This window comes from Ictalurus furcatus, chromosome 12, assembly GCF_023375685.1.
Source record: "Ictalurus furcatus strain D&B chromosome 12, Billie_1.0, whole genome shotgun sequence".
NCBI lineage: Eukaryota > Metazoa > Chordata > Actinopteri > Siluriformes > Ictaluridae > Ictalurus > Ictalurus furcatus.
Window position 1 is genome coordinate 8,220,798 of NC_071266.1, and position 22,945 is coordinate 8,243,742.

At 37.2% G+C, this 22,945-nt stretch overlaps 1 protein-coding gene across 2 annotated transcripts; it reads left to right on the plus strand.

The window, feature by feature from the left end:
- The first annotated feature begins 808 nt into the window (after positions 1-808).
- zgc:92360 (uncharacterized protein LOC436988 homolog) lies at positions 809-20,596 on the plus strand. Of its 2 annotated transcripts, XM_053637988.1 has the most exons (12): positions 826-1,296; positions 2,024-2,568; positions 7,586-7,716; positions 11,153-11,244; positions 12,226-12,308; positions 12,423-12,535; positions 14,739-14,894; positions 15,748-15,831; positions 16,803-16,865; positions 18,949-19,020; positions 19,982-20,213; positions 20,491-20,596. In XM_053637988.1, the coding sequence occupies exons 4-12, from the start codon at positions 11,156-11,158 to the stop codon at positions 20,517-20,519; spliced, it is 921 nt and encodes a 306-aa protein (XP_053493963.1). In that variant the 5' UTR covers positions 826-1,296; positions 2,024-2,568; positions 7,586-7,716; positions 11,153-11,155; the 3' UTR covers positions 20,520-20,596. The 2 variants fall into 2 exon arrangements, with proteins under 2 accessions (XP_053493962.1, XP_053493963.1); XM_053637987.1 differs by lacking the exon at positions 2,024-2,568 and having other exon boundaries at positions 809-1,296.
- Positions 20,597-22,945: the final 2,349 nt, after the last annotated feature.

The following is a 22,945-nucleotide window of genomic DNA, read 5'->3' on the forward strand; positions in this document are numbered from 1 at the left end:
CATACACTACGGACAATTTAGACATGCCAATCAGCCTACCATGCATGTCTTTGGACTGGGGGAGGAAACCGGAGTACTCAGAGGAAACCCCCGCAGCACGGGGAGAACATGCAAACTCCGCACACACATGGCCTCGGCGGGACTCGAACCCCGGACCCTGGAGGTGTGAGGCGAACATGTTAACCACTATTATTAACCACTATTATTATTATTATTAATAATGATAATAATAATAATAATAATGTTCTGATGCATGATGAATATTGATGAATATTATGTAGCCTACTTGTTTGCAGTTTCAGGGCACTTTATAAATGAGATCGATAGTCTAAATACAGAATAAAAGTTGTGTAAATACACTTAAGTGTAAAAGTTTGCATTCCCAATGGTTTCTGAATTGGGGAAAAAAATGGAAATAGTTTAGGAAAAATCGATTATTTTTCTGTGACCCTGTTGGTCCCAAAGGTAAACTGTTCAAGGAATGTGAAACAGGGCATAGACGTTATAGGAGAATATTTATAAGCTATCACACTCAGATGCAAGTGGATACAAACTTTTGAACTAGTGTCATTTTCATATCACATGTGAAACGCGACTGTCTTCTTTTTCACCCCCTGAGGATTTGTACACTTTTACACTGTAGGGATTCTGTCAGTGCAAGCAGCATGCACTTGTTGCAACTGCGTAGTCGTTATAAAGCGCGCGTTTCTCGGTTCTGCATGCGCCTTTCTGTTTACGCTACAAGTTAGAACACAACCCGGTAGCTAGCTAGCTCTAGCTCTCTCTCTCTCTCTCTCTCTGTGTGTGTGTGTGTGTTTCACTTCCGAGTGTTTGAATCTCCCAAAAACACTCCCTCTTCAAACACTCCCTGTTTGTCGGGCCCGCGCGCAGCTCGCGCTCTCTCTCCACATGCGCATTAGTTTCTCACATTTATTGACGTTACCGGACATTTTTACCAGATTTGATTTTTTTTTTCCACGTGAATTTTTTTTTTTCACGTGAACCTTTCCCTCGTTGGTTTGTTCAGGAGAGTTTAACAGGCACTCCTCGTAGGATTACCGAGTGATATTTCTATCTCTCTACCTGTTGCGACTTGTCAGGACCTACGTGTGTTTGTGTGCGTGTGCGTGTGTTTGCGCGCGCATTCCCAGGTGCAGTTCAGGTGCGGCCTCAGCGCAATAGCAAAGTGTCGCGAGCGTGGTCGTGCCATGGCCGTGAACGAGAGGGCTGCGCGAGCTCTGAGGGACATCATGAAGCGGCAAGGCAACGGAACCTGCGCGGACTGCGGCGCTCCCGGTGAGTCAGTTTCCGTGTGGAATGTTTGTCTTCTAACGTGTGTGTGTGAGAGAGAGAGAAAGAGAGGGGTGTCCGTAAACCGGACACGCACAGGTAACGTCACGTGGTCAGCTTATCAAACTGTACTCTATTGAAAAACTGGTTGCCAAGGTAACCCAACTGGCAAAACTTGCTAGCCTATATGCTATTCCACTATATAGTATGCAAAAATAGTACACATTGCACTATTTCGTAGTATGCAGTTTTGCAGCCATTGATTAATTAAAGGACAAAATAGTTGTTGTTTTCTCCCATCCGTGCTGTTTATTTATTTATTTATTTCAAAACAGTGTTGTGAAATGTATTTTTAAAACAGTATATGCTTTAAAAAAAATAGTTAATAGCCTACATATGTATTAACTGTTAATAGTTAGGCCTAACTTCAGTGTTACTGCTTTCAGAAACCAATGTAGTGACATAATATTCACTATTGTTAAATGAAGTAAGAAATAAAATGCCTAAGACTGTCCTGTAGAAAAAGTGTTTAACTACGGCTTGGTGTGATACCGAGCCGAAATCATCCCAAAGTGGATTATTTTGCAATAACAGCATGAAAAAACAAAAAAAAAAATTAAATTCATAATATTGTGGAACTTACATGACAAGCTAGCCTCTCATACCTGATAACCTGCCTCTCCTTTTTCTCCTTTTCTCTGTCTTAAACAAACAAACAAACAAACTAATGTAGATTGATACCAAGAAACCGGAAAGCAGCACAAAGTCTTCCAACCTGAAGACTTTACTGTAGTGGAAAACCTACTGACTGTTACAAAGCGCTGACCCTGAATACTCCTTACATAAATGTTGAATAAATATCTCCTAACAAAAACATTTCTGTTTCATATCAACATGTATTTTTTCTTTTTTTTTTTTTTTTTTAAATCTGGGGACTTGAACCCCTGTCATTTTTCTGAATTATTTAAAAGTGCCCCTCTGAACATTAATTAATAAACAATTATATTATGTAAAAAACTTTTGAATTCAAATGAACATGAGAGCGTGCACAAAACAGTAGCAAATTATTCACAAGAAAGTTGGAGAATGTACCTAATTATTTGTCCGACTCGAGTCAGATAGTCTCATTGTTATGATGCAATCACGATGCGTCTCGCTTCAACAGGCAGACGGGTATGCTGAAACCACTAGCTCTTCTGCTAACCTTTTCGTAATATTAGCAGCCTTTTATATGCTTATTGCCGGTAGTTTTCAAATTGATTGAGTGGGAGTGTGTTGGTAAGTACTAGCTACTCAAGTTTGTTACATTTCCAAACATGCAAGTAACCATGTTATATTACATGTATGTTATATGGTCAGTAAAAGCATAATGCCAAACAGACAGAGACGGCTGAAACATAAAATGAAACTGAAGAAGGAGGCATCAAAAGGGACATCTTAAAACTTTGAGACTAAAAAGCCAGTTCAATAAGCAGTGCTGCAGTTTTATGGAAATCAAAGTGATGCTGCCAAATGTAAATTTTAAATGTGAAATTAATAGTTTCACTGAATTTACAGTAAGTGACATATAGTGGGTGTGTCACTACATTTGTGGATAGTAATACATTACATAATGTTTAAATTTTCTTTTAAAGATTCTTTGGATTCATCTCCCAAATAAAAGTTGCCGTTTTGTTGTAATTATTTCTATAAATGTAAAAAATACAATACCATTAGGTTATATTAGTAGTGTCATTCTCATATTCATTATTGTCACCACACACAGTCTGTTTATAATGTCTACCAGGGTGATATGAATATGTAGCTAAATTAAAGTTAGTAAAGTAGTAATGCAGTTAAAGTAGTAAAGTAGTAAAATTAGCTCTTTGGTGATATAGCCCTATTTTTAACACTGGAGCCCAAGCCCCTGAGGAACTCTTTGCATGTCCCTGGTTCATTATTATTCTTAATGAAAAACACAACATCAACAAAACAGTACAATGACAAACTCGCTTATATTAAACCAAATCTTCTGCCATCGTCTTGTCAGTCAGCTTGCCTCACTCTCGTCACGCGCTAAATTAAATCTTACTCCTGCTGACCTGTGCTACAACTCCGACTCAATCGACTCATGCTGAATTGAGCAGCCGCGTTCAGTTTTTAATTGTAGGGTCCGTTCTCTAACTGAGCTACATGACTTTTATTACTATAAAAAAGCAAAAAGGACAGTGGGGGCGGTGCCACGTGGGCAAGTGATGTAATCAGTGTGAGGCCAAACACAGTGTACCGACTATCGCAGCAAGCTTACTGACAATCATTCATCACTTTATATTCAAATATAAAATCTGTTTAAATGATTTCAGTGTGTGTATCAGTACGTTTTGTACATTTTCAGCAAATTTAAACAATAGCCTGATACTACTGATAACCATGATGGTTTTGGTCACGATAATCGTGATATGAAATTTTCATACCATTACATCTCTATCCACCATACAGGTACTGGTGAATTAGTTGTTACTATCGTTAGTAGTCTTATACTATTGTAAGAGCTGCTGTTTTAGAAAATTACTCAACAACTTGTCACCAATTAGATGTTGTATAACGAAGGAATATATCACTTCAGCATGTCCTGAAGTTTTATATTCTTCTTATACCATCTGAGTTTGTCAACAATTACAATTTGTAATTTATTAATGAATATAAACTGTAATATACAACAAATTTGCTGATATTATATTATCCACTATTCTCTTTAAGATGTAAATCTTATGATCTTGTAAGTCACCCAACTCTATTTTAGGTCTTCATATTTGTTGGTGTCGTGTGACTCATAATGTGTTTCAATACGTCATATCATCTCTCTTCCTGTGGTTGCATCTCTTCACACCCACTTTGTCTCTCTCTCAGGCCTAGAAATGTAGGAAATTGAAGCTTGCATTAAAAAAAAATGCAGTAAATATGTGCATAATAATAATAATAATAATAATAATAATAATAATAATAATAATAATATATTTAAAAAATTACACTCTAAAAAACACTGGGTGAAAAACAACCCAAGTTGGGTTATTTGTAGCCCAAACGGCTGGGTAAATATAGGGCAGAACACATTCTGGGCTAAACTAATCCATCAAGTTGGGTTGTTAATTTTAACCCAACAAATGGGTTGTTTTTCAAGCCAAAGGATGATTTCATTTTTAAAAAAGTGCTGGGTTAATTTTATTGCATAAGTGGGTTGAAAATATCAAATGTACCACATTATAAACAAATATGTCAACATGGTATCTCCTTTATTTATACACAATAAGGTGTTCAGAATGTATTGTTAGAGCTGCTAAAGTGGTGTTTTTATATATGTATATACTTTGAAGTAAATGACTCAAATAAGTCATATAGTTTAGAGGAAAATGTTAGATTTTGAAAAAAAAAAGAGTAACCAACCTACGGTCCAGTGGGCATTATAAACAAGTAAGCCAAAGCTAACAGAGATAGCAGGGCATTTAATGTCATGTAAAACTATACTGTTATCGCACATTTGACTTTTTCTAGTGTACAGTAATTGTTTTATGGATAAATATATTGGTTTTATGGATAAATATATTAATATATATATTAACAGTCTGTCTGTGTGGAAACCGCTACCTCCACCTGAGGCGAATTCAATCTGAGTTGATTTGACCCAAGGAGCTGGGTTAAGGCGTCTGGGTGGGGGAGGGATACATTGATTCAACTGTCAGTGAAAATGACCCAGCCGCTAACCCAGTGGTTGGGTTACACAAAACTACCCAAGACTGAGAAAATAACCCAATTAAATGACCCAAAAGGCTCAACCCAGTGTTTGGGTAGAAAAAATAACCCAGCATTTTTTATATTCATGAACTATAGCCAGTCCATGTCCTATGGGAGTGCACAACATATTATATTAGAAGCATACATTTATATAATGTGTGAAAACTGAACAAATGAAGAAGTAATTTTCCACTGAGCTCTCTCTAGCGCCCAGGCACAGGCGGCTCCCCACTACAAGAATAGACATGTCCATGGAGAAAATACCTCAAAGTCCGATAAAGCCACACAGCAGCATTCATTAGTTCTTTAAAACCTATATGTTGAGACTTGCTGCTTGGCAGAAACACAGTGGAAAATTAGTTTTCTGTTTGATGCTTATTAATGCTTCATACACCACAGCATTGTTGAATTCTCAATTCTGATTGGTCAAACATCACTGCGAAAGACTGTGCGAAACATTTTCGTACAATTCAAGTAGCTTGTTATGATATGTTGAAGATTTCTGTAACATTTATGGAAGGAGTCTCCAGTTTCAGTTCCTTATAATGGTTTTCCACCGCAGACTTCTATGACTTTCTGCTTTTCCGGTTGTTGATAACATGGCAAGCTGCTTTTTTTAACTTAGAGAGAGAAAAGGAAAAGGCTGGTGAGGGAACTACTGTTTATAGCTGCTATAATGTAAGTGGTAACAGGAACTAACTTGTCTCGCGGACGTTTTATGTTGTACAGTAAAGATTGGTACAACTCTGTAGTATTAAAACACGTCCAGATGTCCTGTTATCAGAAAATAATCATCTTTGGGGTATCACACCACCTCATCACGGGTTATTTTCCCAGAAAAACACCTCCCAAACTGTTTTATTTACTTCTGTGACTTCCTCATTCTTCCTCATTCTCAGATATAAGTTTGTGTTGGGAATGAATGGCATTCACACCAAACGATGTCACATCAAGGCTTCACCAGACAACAGTACATTGTGATATATATTGCAGTCATTCCTTTCGGTCATTCATTCATCTTCAGTAAGCACTTTATACTGGTCAGGGTCACGGTTGGATCCAGAGCTTATTCCAGGAACACTTTACAGAAGGTGAATCGGACTATCCCAATATGAATAAGTAATACCATTTTATGAATAATATAATAATGACAATATATGCATAGACTTTTTTTTTAGTTGACTTCTGATTTTGATTCTACACAAGCCATTCGAGTAGGAAGCTGTTTTAAGATTTGTTTCACTTTCAGAGCTCTAAGCTCCCTTTTCAGCTTGCTCTAGTACAAACTGTTCAAAAATAAAGTTTCCTGATGATGTAATTTTGCCCTGTGGGCACGTAAAAGTCACACAGACTGGAATAATGTATGAAAGTGAGAATTTTATCTTTTTTTTTTCTCCCTAAGAAAAAAAAAGTGTGTGTGTAAAGCTATTTAGTGACTTATTTACATACCGGTGAGTGTGTAAGATAAAACCTACAGGTGTGGGGACACCCAGATAAGCACAGAGTGAGTGTGTAGCTGTAAGGAGTGGACATTCACCCTGGCTAAAGACTGAACATTATTGTGTGTCATCCAAAACTCTTTCCAAGAAGGTTGTGAAACTACAAAGCGTACTTTTATACACTATTGGCACATTCCCCAAATTTATTTCTCTCTCTCTCTCGCTCCCTTCCCTTTCCCTTTCTCAAGCTCTAAATGGTACTTTCCAAGTTTCAAGTTTGCAACTAGACTCATTCCTTTTTCTTTTAATTATTACTTAATAGACATGACATCAGAAGACGCTGTCTGTTTCTCTTCCTTGTTTTGTGTTGCCTTTGGGGTTTGATTTTATGAAACTCATCTGGCACTTCATGAAGTATCATGTGAATGTTGAACAGGTTTAAAAAGGGGGCTGTGGTGATACAAATATCACGTTTTATGTAGGGATAGGAATCTCTAGATTTATAATATAATCTTTTATCTCTATAGCTTGCATTATGGATTTTTGTCTAGAATCAGTAAATTTTATAAACATTGATTTTTGATTAAGGGTGGCATGTGGCTTAGTGGTTAGCACATTTGCCTTGCATCTCCAGAGTTGGGGGTTCGAGTCCTGCCTCCACCCTGCATTCATGTAGTTTGCATGTTCTCTCCATGCTTTGGGGGTTTAACCAAGTACTCCGTTTTGCTCCCCCAGTCCAATGACGTGTTGTAGGCTGATTGGTATGGATGGTTGGATATAATTAATGCTTAAATATTAACAGCATAGTTATCAATACTTTCACTTGGATGGACCCATGTTTCTAGATCTGCTAATAGATACTTTTATCCTGGAGGTAAATCCTTTTATGCTTTGCCATTTTTTTCATAATGAGTATAGATACTCACACAAACTTGGCCACCTGTGTCTCTCTTTCTTTCACTATCTTTGTTGACATTAGTGTATGCAGTACTTATAAAACAATAAAAATAGGCAAATAACGAACAACATTATTTTAACTCAATGTCTCATTTTCCTCTTCGATCCTTTTCACTTATTTGTTTCAGACCCAGAATGGGGATCCTGCTCCCTGGGAGTGTTTATTTGCCTCACTTGTTCCGGCATCCACCGGAACATTCCCAACATCGGAAAGGTCAAATCTGTCCTACTGTCCCACTGGGAGGACTCTGAAGTTCAGGTAACTGAAAAACACTGCTATGTCTTTATCTAGTACAGCACTGTCGAATTCTTGATTCTGACTGGTCAGAAGCTGTTGATTAACTTTCCATAACAGCAGCTCTGACAGTAATTCCTGCTGCATGGAAAATCACAGGTTTATATTAACGTGCTATTGCTTCTGTAATAACAGCTTACACACAGATATAATCTAAGTCTAATAATTAAAAACCTGCTGTTATTTAACAAACAAAAAGATAATTATTGATATGGGGAAGTTTTCTGTTTATGGAAGGGCAGAAAAATGAAAGGAGTTTCCAGTGTCAATGCTTTGTAATGGTCTGTAGGTTTTTCACCACAGGAAAGTCTTCATGACAAGTGTGAGGGAAAAAAGTGAGGATGGGGGTGTAAGAATAAACTCCGGTCACGATTCAATTTGATTCATGATACTGGCTTCACAATTCTATTCAATTTATTTCTCAGAATATTTTGAACAAAATTGTAATGAAGACAGCTTACGACTCCTCCCAAGACATTTTTATTTCTGAATCTTAAACAATGCAAAACAATGTGCATTTTTGTATAACACTAAATACATAAAAGACTGCTATGAACGGAGATTTAATATTGTAAACAAAAAGTACTGCATCTTCACCTTATCTTCAAAATAAATAAATATTTTTTTTACTTTATAAATAATGTATAGATTCTTCCCAAAATTTAATTGAATAAACAAGGTCTGTGAGATGGGGAAAATGATTGATTGAAACATAATGAGCTCTGTAGTAGTGCCTGAGATGGAAATTAGAGCTCTAAAGTCGGCTAAAATGTAGACGTTCCATAATACCAAATATAACTAGAAATGGATAAAAAGTATGACCTCATTCTTTATCTGATAACCAAAAAACTTAATTGTTGGCAAATTGCTGTGGTATAAGAATAATAAAACAATCAATTTCTGTGCCACATGACTAGGGCTCCAACTATTGATTGTTTTTGCAATCCATTAATCTTTTGATTATTTTTTTCGATTAGTCTTATGTTTATTTTTTTTAGGTAGACAATTAATCCTTTGGTTAATTTACCAATAAATAATAACTTTTTTTTATTTTAACTTTAAAAATTTTTTACCTCTGCCATTGATATGTCAACATTTTATTCAAATATTCTCTCAATTAAACAAATATTGTAAGGGAAATAGCCCGGGAAAGGGCGGAGCACAGACACGCAGGAGACTGGTTGTAGTGATACAGTGATTAAGGTTTTATTCTTCTTACTCGGTGCTGTCTGCAGTGAGGAGGCGTGTGTGGGTGAGTGTGAGAGGTTTTGTGGGGGTGTGGCTGGCATTGCGACGCTCTCGAGGGCGTGTCGGGATTCCCAGGAAGTGTGTGGGGGTCTCCCGTGCCGTCATCCACCGTCGTGTGTGATCTCACCAGCTGGCGTCTTCATCCGCACCCGAACGTGGTCTGTGAGTTAGTACTCTCCCTCGCACGGGCGGAAGGGCGTCCTCTTATACTCTTCCCCCGTCGCCTGAGAGGTTGAATTCTCCCGACTGACTCCCCAATCGCCGGCCGGTGTAGTGTCGGCGGTTCCGCCCCACTGTGACGGTCCTTCCAGCTGATGGTGTGTTTGGCGCGAGGCTGTCCGCTTCGTGCCTGCGCGGCAGTCGGGGAAAGAGCGACTTTCTTATCATGCGCGCCGGCTGTCGGTCCGTCACGACAATATACAAATAAAAATTTCCAACATAAAAATAAAGTGCCAAGAAAAATATAACAAATCACATAAACAAGTGAAATAAATCTGAAAAAAATCTGACACACAGCTTTGCATCTTCTTGAGAAACAAAACAACACAAAACATAATGTATATCAGTGACATATGTCAACATGAAATCTATGCATGTACTTTTAACTAATGATGGCTATTATCACAAAAGTTAAGATTTATGCAGTGTAGGCATTATTAGGAAAGGTGTTTACTACGGCTGCATTCACAATTACTGTTTGAAACTGACAACAGCAATTGCTTTCAGGTGCGAGTCCTGAAATGTTTTGTCCATTCAGCAGTATCTTCTTGAACACATTTGTACGAACAAACAGCTCAAGTCACAACAGTATTCTAACCATAGAGACAGTATCAAAGATTAAATGAAATAAACAATGTTTTTGGTAGGTTTAACAAGAAAAAAAATACAACAAAAATTAACTAAAGTAATCAAAGCTTAAAACACTGTTTTAAATATATTAGTTAAATATACAATGGTTCTTATTAAAGCTAAAGTTAGAGCAGTGAATGATTTTCTCTCTTTCTTCTGTGGACCCTGTTCAAGATCAATGATGACAAATTGCTAGCTCACCCACCCTTAAGTTCATTCATCAGATATTTTAAATAACCAACCACAACTTTATATGTTTTGTAACCAAGTGCAGAGAGTTCGATTAAGCCGCGTGCCTCACAGTTTGTACACACGGCAGCTTGCCAAAAACAGAATGCTGTATGCATGCAACCGTATTAAGCACAAAATATGGCCTGTATCCTAGTGTCATGTGAAAACTTACTGTAATAGGTTGGAGAGCTGGGGATGTTTTCTTTTGAGATGTTCATGCATAGCTGTTGTGCTGCTGTGGTATACCATTTAAATTTTACAGTGCGCATAGCACCATTTTATTCAGTCTCTGTTTAAAATATTCCCACACTTTTGATCAAGTTCTGGATGTTTGGCATAACGCCTGATTATCAGCTTGACTGTCATTCGGGAATGAATTTAAACAGCGCAACACATCGACGCATTCCCGGCATCGACAAATTTACATAGTCGATGTAATTGATTACGTTGACACGTCGTTCCAGCCCTACACTTGACACTAACTCATCTTTAATGTTTTTTTGTCTTTAACGTCATGTCCAGTTATGTTTTATTCCTTATTAATGTGGAAAATTCAGCTTCTGTCAACACAAAACTAAAAAAAGTGTTTCATTGCATGAAAAACAACATTTGTGCTGTCAAATAACTAGCTAACAGTAACTGCAATATTGGATGTATCAGTTTGTTTTGATGTAATTTCACATTTATCAGATATCTGTAGCCTAACAGTTTTCAGCGTGTCTCCATTTTTATGAAGTTTTAGAGAGCATTTTCAGGCATACCTAGAACACTCTTCTGGCTACTTTATTAGACACATCTACTGTTCATCTTGTAGGTGTACAGTTAGTTTACAGACTAAAGCCTGCCTTTTTCCATGCAGTGTGTGTTAGTCTTCATCTAGCCTCAGCATCTTGTGTGTGTTTTCTGAGCGCATGACGCTGCTGGTTGGATATTTTTAGTTGTGGGATTTTTTCTCAATCCAGCAGTGACACACAATGGAGCAATTTATTCTTGTGCATACCAACTGACAAATTGCGTGTGTTCATGATGTATAAGTCTGTGTTTTGAGTGTTTTTTTTCCCCTATGTCTCAGTTTATGGCGGAGAATGGAAACGAGGTGTCCAAAAGTAAATTCGAGGCTTATGTGCCGGCGTACTACTACAAACCCACTCACAAAGACTGCCAGTAAGTCTGCCAAAGAGACCAGACTAATAATTTCTTGCTTTGCAAAAAAAAAAAGGTGTTGACATATGTACTTTGCTGATTGTGGGTTAGGTTGGACTTAAGGTGGCCATCTGGTGTTTAACTAAGACATGGTTAACATACAGTCTAGCCTGCACCAGTGCATACACATTAAATCCGGACATAGAGACAGAACAAGAGTGTGTATAATGTATTATATGTAACATATGTCTGCAAGCAGCAATTAAGGGGGCCAAGCATATTTGGCTCCACCACTTAGCGAAGGAGGAAGATCAGAAGCCACTAGGACCATCAGCACTTGTTCACCAAAGGAGATATACTAGATGCAAAGGCAAAACATCAAGCTGTAGCTGAGATATTGTAAGAGAAGGAGATTTTTGGAAAAAAAAAAATTCAAAATGACATAAATCCAATATGTTGGAGGTGAACATCACTTGCAAATTGGAATCCTGTTTCTATGACTTTGTGTTTCTAGAATTGTGTTGCAGAGGTATTATTGTGAATGTATATCAGAATTTGCCCTATTGGTGGTGCTTGAATGGCGTATGCCAATATTCCTATGTAGGTAGCAGAGACTGTCCTATCACTGTCCAGATTCCATAAAAATCATACAAAGTGTTCTTTGTGCTGCCATAGACTTCCATGTGGAAGCATAATAATAACAACAATAGTAATAATAATAGTGTAATAATAGTAATAATACAATAGAATTCCAATGTGGTGCCTATGAACCTTTGGTCCTTGGTCCCCTAAAATATATATATAAGGAACAAAATGATCAGTTTTATGCAAAAAATTCAAAAATTCAGGTGTGACATCGTCTTCACTTATAAAGCTCAACATGTAAGAATTTAGCTTTCTAATTCTGGCTGCTTGGCAATTGACTTAAAATGTAAACATGTACTGTACTGTGTATATGACGCACGATTTAATATGTGTATCTGTGCATGTGTGAATTCATAGAGTCCTGAAAGAGCAGTGGATCAGAGCTAAGTATGAGCGTCAGGAATTTATTCAGGACAGTAAGCCGCTGGTGTATGAAGAGGGTGAATATTAACCTTTATAATGAGAGATCAACATAAAGACGCATTTTTTCAACAACAGATTTATCAACAGAAACCTCGATAATACTGTATGCGTCATGTTTTTCTTGATCACAGGGACCAGAGATGGAGTGCTAATGAAGAGGGGGCGAGACAACGGGCAGTTCCTCAGTAGACGATTTGTCCTGTCTGAAAGAGAAGGGACACTTAAGTACTACACAAAGTTTGATGTGAGTTTTAAACATAGTTCATACACGGCACCCTTCAGAAAAGTGTAGCAGTGCTGCACAATGAATTACATTATTATATTAATTATATTCCAACCATAGTCACATTAATGGTTTCCTCAATTAGCTTAGCAAAATCGACTGCCTCTAACACCATGGTAATTTGCAAATGATAACATTTTTTTTTATTTATTAAGAAACAGCATACACTTTTTATCTATTTATAGTTATGTCTAACATTGCGGAACATCCGCAAAACAAATTGATTCCTCGTAACACTGTCTGTAAATTATGGCAGCTAAATAAATCTGTAAAAGTAAGAGAAATTTTGCAGAAAAATTATTTATGCCAACGGCATTTTTTTCTTATGAGCTGTCAATTAGGGTCATGTTTGAGAAATTTGTTTTTGAATGGCAATCTGGATGATTTTTTATTAGCATATGACTTGGCAACAAATGCACTATTAATTGTTGTAAAAATAAATGAAAAGTGTTTGAATGTTGCACTACCTTTTTGTCACAAATTAATCAAAAAGAATTGGGCTGTTTTTTTTCTGGACATTAGAAATTGGGGAATGCCAAGAATACTACACTCTGATGCTATGAATGGTATAGGCTAACACTAAGGTTGCAAAGCAAATGTGCAGTTTTTCCTCCTCAAGCAGCTGTGAGTAGTGAGAATATAGATTGGGGTGAACAGGCTGGAGCGTTCTGGTGTAATAGTGTTTGAAATATTCATGTGTGCTGAAGAAGAAGGGTGTGTGTCAGTGATGAGAGGTTTAACACAGTTTGTAATCTTCAGGCCACTACTTGTACAACCTCTCCTTGCCTCTCCTCACCTGGTGCTGGAAGTCAAACCTGCTTACCTGTCTGAACATCTCTGTGATTTTTGTCCAAGAAAGATGGACTAAAGATGACCTTCTCAGAGGGAAATTCAACACAATATATTGTACTATAAATACACAGACACATATGTCTGCAAAATAAGTTAGTTCCTGTTATCGCTTATGCTATAGTAGATATAAACAGTAGTTCCTTCACAGCATCTATTTTTTTTCTCTCGCTCTTGAGGTTAATAAGATAAAAATAGCAGCTTATCATGTTACAGAGAAACAACAAAGTCCAAAGTAATCTATCCTAAAGACTAGACAGAAAACTTGCATATATTTAAAATAAACATCTCAACAATGACTAAATCTATTTATTTAAATCGCTTTGTCATTTGTTATTATGGAATCAATAACATATTAGAACTGGCACATTAATATAAACCAGAACTAGTCAGAGCTAGTGTTATAGAATATTAGTCAACACAATCAGAATGGAGAATTCAACATGCTGTGGAATAAAAAACATTATGGCCTGGAGGATATTTAGAAACTATTTACTGTATATCATGGTTAGAATGGGAGCTAGTGCAAAAGGTTGAAGGAACATGAAGGTTGAATAAACACTAAATATTTGTCTTCTTCATTTTGTCCTAAAGAGGTTTTAATCTTTTGAACTCTTTTGTGTATGGTGCATGAAGTGAACACATTAAGTGTCTTTGTGATGGCGTATGCATGCGTGGTGATAATTTCTTCATGTGCATTAGAGCTGCAACAACTACTCAATAAAATCGATAATAAAAATCAATGTCAACGAATCTCATTATTGATTAGTTGGTCTGCACACGGCACGGGGTACATTTACTTATTACGTTACTTCTCTTTCAAAAACACGCTTCGGAGCGTAAATACTAAAGTTGCATCCCAAATGACGTACTATACACTTACGCTATGCATTATGTACTTTTTAGAAATGTAATATCATCTCAAATGGAACACTACCATTTTTTTTTTTTATTATTAACCGGAAGTCTAAGCCGTAAGTATAAGTATAATAATTATGCATTATTATTTATGGATGCACAAAAAGCATGAGTAACATATATTCTAGTGTGTGTCTGTGTGTATTGGGTTCTTTTCAGTCTTATATAATTGGACAAACAGTTGTGTAAATTTTTAGTCTGAAGTTTATATTTGTAACACTTAGTATGTGGATTTTATTTTGAGTAGCCGAAAAAATAGTACTGAAAGTTTCCCCCTATCCAATTAATCAATTCATTGAAAAAATAGTCGGCCAACTAATCGATTATGAAAATAATTGTTAGTTGCAGCCCTAATGTGCATGCTTGTGAGTAACTCTCTCATTTTGCATTCACACAGGCTAAAGAAGTAAATAAAGCTAAAGCTGTAATAAAGGTGGACACCATCAACGCCTCATTCCAGCCGGAGAAGATCGGCAACCCTAACGGCCTTCAGGTCACTTACCTTAAAGACTACAACACGCGCAATATCTTCCTCTATCACGACAACAGCAAGGTCAGTATTTGAATACATTTCAGAATATACTGAGGCTAGAAATTTATAGGAAATACATTGTAAATTCATCCAAAGCTCTCTTCGATTCACATGCGTCAAACATGAGTACAGCTAAAAGGTCTTATTTACCAACAAACATCACTGTGAAAGACTATGCAAAACAATTTAATGCAATTCAAGTAGTTTTCCACAAAAAAGCACACAAAATTCTGCAAGTTACAGACGGATGTTTACAACCTGTTATCACTTATGTTTTAGCAGCTTTCATATGAGTCCTTCCCTCAATTCAAATTATTATTACTTTTATTTATTTATTTATTTATTTATTTATTTTTAAGCAGTTTGTCATGGTACTGAGAAACTGCAAATCATAAACACCACCTGGAAGACTATTATTTGTCAGTAAATCTAATCCATTAAGTTACAGTTTTATAGATTAAAAGCATAAGTCAGTAACCTGACAGACTGCATTTTTGGCTTATTAACTTAAAGAGAGAAGGAGGATGTTATAATTAAGTAATAATAGGAACTTGTTTCCAGGACATTCCACAACACTAAACATAAGAATAACCAGGTAACGTGTATAAACCTGTTGTCTTTAGTAACAAAAAAAAAAAAGTGTTGCCAAATTGCTGTGTTATAAAACATTACAGGATGTGCTGCTATAGGAAAACAATCCACATCAGGCTGCATCACACCACCTCACTGTTAATTATTTTCTTATTAAATCTTTTTCACTTTATGTAGAACATGAGAGTTTACCGAGAAAGCTGTTCTTTACTGTTCAATGTATTCAATCCAGTCTTGATATACATGGTGTATCTGTCTGTCTCTCTCTGTCTCTCTCTATCAGGAAATAGTGGACTGGTTTAACTCGATTCGAGCCGTCCAGCTGCACTACTTGAAAGTAGCATTCCCTGGGGCTTCCGAGCTTGAAGTGAGTAAATATAGGATATTAACACCATCATGGCTCTGCTTATTAATCGGTCATTACTCAGCCTGGACCATCTGATGGATCCTGGGAGTTTAGGGGGTTAATAATAGAGTTCTCTCACACACACACACACACACACACACACACATATATATATGCACGCACATCTATGTACACTCCTCTTCTTCTTTTCAGTTCCTGTTAATATGTTGGACTCTTTACTCTGCTATTGTGTGGTTATAAATACCGCACATACATTTAATTTTGCTATAAGCTAAAGATCTATTAAAACATGGCAATAAATTTGTTTATTGATGAGTTGGGTTGCTGCGTAGTAAAGAAACATGATTTAAAACATGTCTTTGGGGGTTCTATGTAAGTGTGTAATATTCTAAGATTAGTAAAAATATACTGAAATCTTTTAGATTTTTTGTGAACACTGATGAAAGACTGAAAGTTGTAGCAGCATTTCAGGCAGGTTGCATGCACAAAAATATTTAAAGTAGGATCTAGGATCTGACCACTACAAGTCAGCGGGTGTCAGTTAACAAGCAACATAATTACTGAATGCTATTTAAGTCAAAAATAAATAAAAATATAACTATGCCTATGATATATAAATAATAAATCATAGGCAAAATAGCATCAGCTGTGTATCCATAATCCAGAATGCTAGCATAACGTTTCCATATAGCTCACTAGCAGGTAGTATCATGCTAGAAGCATATTTCCCATTCCAGGCAAAAATAATCAATAGCAAAAGAAAAAAAAAAAAAAAAGCCCTGACTGACAGATTATAGTAAAAATGAAATAAAAGTGTCCTTATGAAATTAATTTAACTGAGTTTATTCATTCATTTTCTCCTTACTGTTATTCGTCTATATACCTTTTATATTATTTTACATTGGCAAGCAGATTTTGAACTTCAACTTGACTCCAATCTAAGCTAAATGCCTTGTGTGCTCTTTCTTCAGTTAAAACCCAAACTGACACGAAACTTCCTGAAAGAGGGTTACATGGAGAAGACAGGACCAAGGGTAAGCTCACACACTAATTACTCATCATGTGTTATTCTGCATGTTCAGTGAAGAGTCAGACGTCTGTATGTATAAGTGTCTTATAGCTCGATGAGTTCGAACCTGAGCTCCGGTTACTTTATCTGAGGTACTCCAGTTTTCTCCTATGTCCAGAAAATATGACCTATTCACTGCTCTTATAATGAATTCTTATAATGTAACAGGCAACATTTTATTCAACATATTCTGTGGAATTTACCTTAAAACATTCAACACATTCGTTAAGATCACAGTTTATAATGATTCGATGCACTGAATGAGCCTATTTTGTGCAAAGTAGACATTTTCTTGACTGTTTCATACTCAGCGTCATACTTGCGGGAGGGGATCCGTTTTGTGGTTTTGCAGATCTGCCCCACAGACTGGCAGTACATCAGTCAACTACTGAACAAACCGGTAGAACCAGACTCTAAAGCTGCAGTCAGGACTTACTCCTGAGCAGTATGTACATGCTGAGGTTAAGAATAAAGATCGTGGGAAACACAAAATTTGGTGGGTGTGGTCTTGATGATGATGATAATAATAATAATAATAATAATAAGATGAAGAACAACAACAACAATAAGGATAAGCGGTATAGAAGATGGATGGATGGAACAACAACAATAATAACAATTATTATTATTTTTAAATAGCTGCTTTCATGCATTAAAAATGCAGTTCAAAGTGCTTTACAATGTAAAAGTACTAAAATAGGCTAATAAAAATTGTAAATAAAAAAGGAAAGACTATTCAAAACTATTATCACAACTTTGGGCGCACAGTGGCTTAGTGGTTAGTACGTTCGCCTCACACCTCCGGGGTTCAAGTCCCGCCGGGGCCGTGTGTGCGGAGTTTGCATGTTCTCCCCGTGCTGCGGGGGTTTCCTCCGGGTACTCCGGTTTCCTCCCCCAGTCCAAAGACATGCATGGTAGGCTGATTGGCATGTCTAAAGTGTCCGTAGTGTATGAATGGGTGTGTGAGTGTGTATGTGATTGTGCCCTGCGATGGACTGGCACCCTGTCCAGGGTGTACCCCGCCTTGTGCCCGATGCTCCCTGGGATAGGCTCCAGGTTCCCCGTGACCCTGAAAAGGAGTAAGCAGTAGAAGATGGATGGATGGATTATCACAACTTTTCCAATGTATTAAACTTTGGGTGGTTGAATCCCTTTTTGTAAAGGATTCTAGAATAATTTTGAAACATATATAGTACTGTGCAAAAGTTGTAGGCACATGCAAAGAAATGCTGTGCAGCAAAGATGCCTTCAAAATAATTAAATTAAATGTTTCTACTTTAAAAAAAATACCATAATGAGCATAAACAGTAGTAAATGAAACAAAGTCAATTTTGGTGTGACAAAAAAATAAAAATTCTGGTCTCAGGTATAATTTGTGTAGTTTTATAAGGAAATGAGCTGAAAGTTTTACTGAACATCTTGCAGAACCAGCCACAGTTCTTCTGGAGACTTTGACTCTCACACTTGCTTCTTATTTTTGCAGAAAAACCCAGCAGCCTTCATCGTGTTTTTTGTCTCTTACGTAATATGTTATGTACAAACATTATTCTGTAACATTTAATTTTGTGCTGGAAAATAATGTTTGGAATCTAAAATATTTTTTGTACTGACTCGATAATGTAGAAGTCATAAAATAAAAAATCTATAACAAAGTTATATATATAATATATATATATATATATATTAGTGAGAGTAATCAGGGAGGAACAAGTAACACAGAACAGGTGAACACAGTAGGATAACAAAGTAATGGTAGGATGGGTGAGGGGGGTGACATGCGGGAATCTGACACAGATTTCTGTAATTCTTTAACATTTATTGTATTCAAAAATAAGGTGCAAAAGCTACGAAGAGTTAAATCAGGTTTTGTGCCACAGTCTTTACTAATCAACCAATCAGTCAGTTCATGACTCCAAATATACTGCTTTCTGTATATACTGTAGTGCTACAAATAAATTATGTAATTAAAGTGTAATAAATGGTATGTTTGCTTCATTTCTCTCTTGATCTCGCTATCTGTTTTTATCGCTGTATCACTTCATTTGCAGCAAACAGAGGGTTTTAAGAAGCGGTGGTTCACCCTGGATCACAGGAGATTAATGTATTTCAAGGATCCTCTGGTAAGACTGGTTTCTATTTTTCTACCTCAAAGCGTCCTCATTTGTTAGGATTTCCTGATGAGACGTGTCTGATGATAAAACTAACAGTAATTCACACAGGATGGTAGTATACCGTGTTATCATTAACTATGTGGATTTTCCAGCAGTACAGTCTTAATGGATATTTTCTGTATTCACACAATATAACCTGCTGTCATCATGTCCTACTGGTAGTGGTGGGACGATTATAGGTTATTAGTATTACCTGACTTTATTCAAATGTAAACCAATTCAAACGATGTGAGCGCTAGTAATGCGGAGTTCCATAACATGAAATATGAGTAATAGATCATGTGATGTTCATATAAAAAAGCCTGGCCATGTGAAAAATTTAGCTTTTCAGATTAGTTTCAATTTCTTAACAGAATTTAATTTTCATTTTTAGGAAATGTTAGATTGAAGGAATAACGAACATAGTATTATTTCCACTGAAAGTGATTAATGCATCAAGTTGCGCCCTTCATTGTTCATGTCATTTTTATTTTTTATGTTCTATTCGATGACAAAACGTGAAGACAGGAAAATACTTTACATTATTTTCTCAGACATTTTACATGCTTGAGCCAGTTTTACTAAAGAAATTTAACACTAACACTAACCATTATATTTTTATTAATTAGATTATTAACGTGACAAGGTAGAATAAAAGAGAGATATTTATTAGGATTCCCACATATTGTTTGTCTCCATAAATAGTATTTACATTGCTGTAATGAAGAGGAAGACACATCTTGTTATGTAGTTTACTATTGTATTACTATAAAATTTGAGGCATCCATTGCTAAATGCTGTCCAGAACATAAGGCTTAGGCATTCTGCACCTAGTGACTCACTCACTATTAGACATCCTTAACAGGAAGCAGATTTCATAATACCCCAGGATATAAAGCCTGTCTGTGTGGTGTGTGTGTGTGTTTGGCAGGATGCATTTGCTAAAGGCGAGGTGTTCCTGGGTCACAGAGATCTGGGTTACAGCGCCAGTCCTGGCTTACCGGCCAGCACTCAAAGCAACGGCACCTGGCAACATGGCATCACCATAGTGACGCCTGAGCGCAGTTTTCTGTTCACCTGTGAGACAGAGGCGGAGCAGCTGGATTGGCTGAAGCACTTTAATCACGTCATCAGCCTGCAGATGTCGCCGCAGGAGTACAGCAGTGAGTGTGCCAGCACGCACGCCACGGTTCTCTAAATATTGAAGTTTTCGGTTTGTTTGTAATTGAGGAATCTGCTTTAAGTAACAGATATTTTTAATATTATAACATTAAATGATGTGCCAGCGTCTTTGCTTAAGGTGAATGTTTTCCAGTTAAGAATTTATCAGTAAATATGATGTAAGCATTATGAATTCTGGATCATGTAATTGCATTGAAATGTATTATGTTTTTGTTTGCTTGTAAAAAACCTGATGTTAGCTCCATCTCTGTTTTTCAGTGGAGGCCCTCTTCAAGCATAAACACTGATGGATTCACGCACTTTTCTCGACCCCAGCCTATCACCTCTTGACTTTGAGAATTAAACACTACTTGTTTATTTTTTATACATGGGAATACTTGCGTACTTTTAGAGCTAGTGTGTTTACTGTAATTACCAAGCCAAGCAGCCAAGGAGATCAAGATCCATTTCAGTAAGAGTCACTTTAAGAGTGTTTTTTGGTTTCTTTATTGTGTATTTGATTTGACATAATATTCGATTTTGTTGATGTGCCTTAATACTATTAATACTTAATCTAACCTACCAAACTACTGATGTGGAATACTGGTCCATGTTCTAGTTTAAATTGGTCTAGTGAAGCCTGAATTGCATTTGTTATGTGCTGAGGTGCCCTCTACTGGTGAGGTTATGCCATGTAATATTGAGCTTTTAAAGGAAAAATCCACCATACATGACTTGTATATCAAGCCTTTATTGGGGGCACGGTGGCTTAGTGGTTAGCATTGCACCTCCAGGGTTGGGGGTTCGATTACCTCCTCCACCCTATGTACACGAAGCTTACATGTTCCCCCCCTGTTTCAGGGATTTCCTCTGGGTTCCTCGACTTCCTCCCCCAGTCCAAAGACATGCGTTGTAGGCTGATTGACATCTGTAAATTGTCTGTAGTGTGCAATTATACCCTGCAATGCATTGACACTCCATCCAGGGTGTTGCCTGCCTTGTGCCCCAACTTTCCTGGGATATCCCCACGACCCAGTGTAGGACAAGCAGTACACAAAATGGATGGATAGATTCCTATATTCTCCTCCAGTCCAAAGACATGCATGGTAGGCTGATTGGCGTGTCTAAAGTGTCCGTAGTGTATGAATGGGTGTGTGAGTGTGTATGTGATTGTGCCCTGCGATGGACTGGCACCCTGTCCAGGGTGTACCCCGCCTTGTGCCTCCTGGGATAGGCTCCAGGTTCCCCGTGACCCTGAAAAGGAGTAAGCGGTTGAAGATGGATGGATGGATGGAGATTCCTATATTACAAACAGTGTGGTTCAGTGTGCTTATTGTGTCGTCAGTGGGAATTCATCTCCTAAAGACAGTGATGCAACAGTGCTTTACGGCCTCACTGAAGGTGAAATCACCTTAGAAAGCTTACAGGCTGACATACTCTCTGCAGGTCTGTTTTCGCTGTTGTGTGCAAGTGCCCCAGTACTGCAGGTGGCGTTATTAAAATTGAATGACAATTTCCACAACCTAAGGAAGAACAATTGCTGCTCCTCCATGTCATCCATCTTGAAATAAATCAGCTTGGTCACACCTCATTTATAGCAACTTTAACCCCTTTCTGTTGTTCATGGTGCTTGTTTGAGAAGGAACAACCGGGGTGACATGTTGAACTCGAGAAAGCAGGGTAGTTTAGTAGAACAAATAAAGGAACAGTAAACAGTTAGCACAGTTAGCTATTTCATGTCTCAAATAAATAAACAGTAAACGAACAAAAACAATTGTACATAAAACATATAATAAACATACAGCATTTAGAAGAGAGACAGAGGCACATACCATTCTCGTTGCCAGCATTTTCTTGTCTTGCAAGAAAAATGGCCGTACCTCCATGTAATTTGCCCACCTGTGGATGATCCGCCCTTCTCCCCCAGTGGCTAGCATGCCATAGGCTGGACAAATATGATCTGTGATTGAACATTTTGGCGAGATTCAAATCTAATATTTTGTTCCTGTTAGACAACCAATCACAGGCTTGGTCGCGTAGCTCTGCATGAAGCATGCGACTTTTAAACACCATTGAACCTGCACTAGCAATGTCCACTTCAATTACAAGCAATGTCCTATTCACTCACCTGAATAAGAAAAATACAGCACTACGTAATACATTATCTCCAGAATCACTAAAAGAAACCTCAAATATTTCAATACAGAGTTCATGTCTTTCAGGGTGGGCTTTTCCTTTAACTCTGCTTCCTGCAGGCTTAAACATTTTGCCAAATACAGATTTATGATATGCAATGTAACTAATTATTGTTACTTTTTGAACATAACAATTTATCATTTACTTTTGTATAAAAATAGCTTTACACAAGATGATTAATACAAGGGAAAGAAGCAACTGGAATCTAAATGCTTGCAATAAAACAGTCATAGAGGTCAGTAATAGAGGAATGTCATGGATTTCATAGTGAGTGTAAATGTGCTAGTGTAATGGAGATAATTATTCTTAGTGTTGTATGATTGTGTGTGAGTATGAGGGAAAATGTGTGCCTCTGTGTGTGTGTGTCTGTGTGTGTGTGTGTGTGTGTGTGTGTGTGTGTGTGTGTGTGTGTGTGTGTTTGCTCATTTGTGTCACTGGCATTTGAAATGGCACCCTAGTGTTCAAAGTCGAATTCGGGTAGCCCAAAGTGAGCATCTCATAAATCTAACATGTCATGTGCAGTTGCACTTACGTGTGA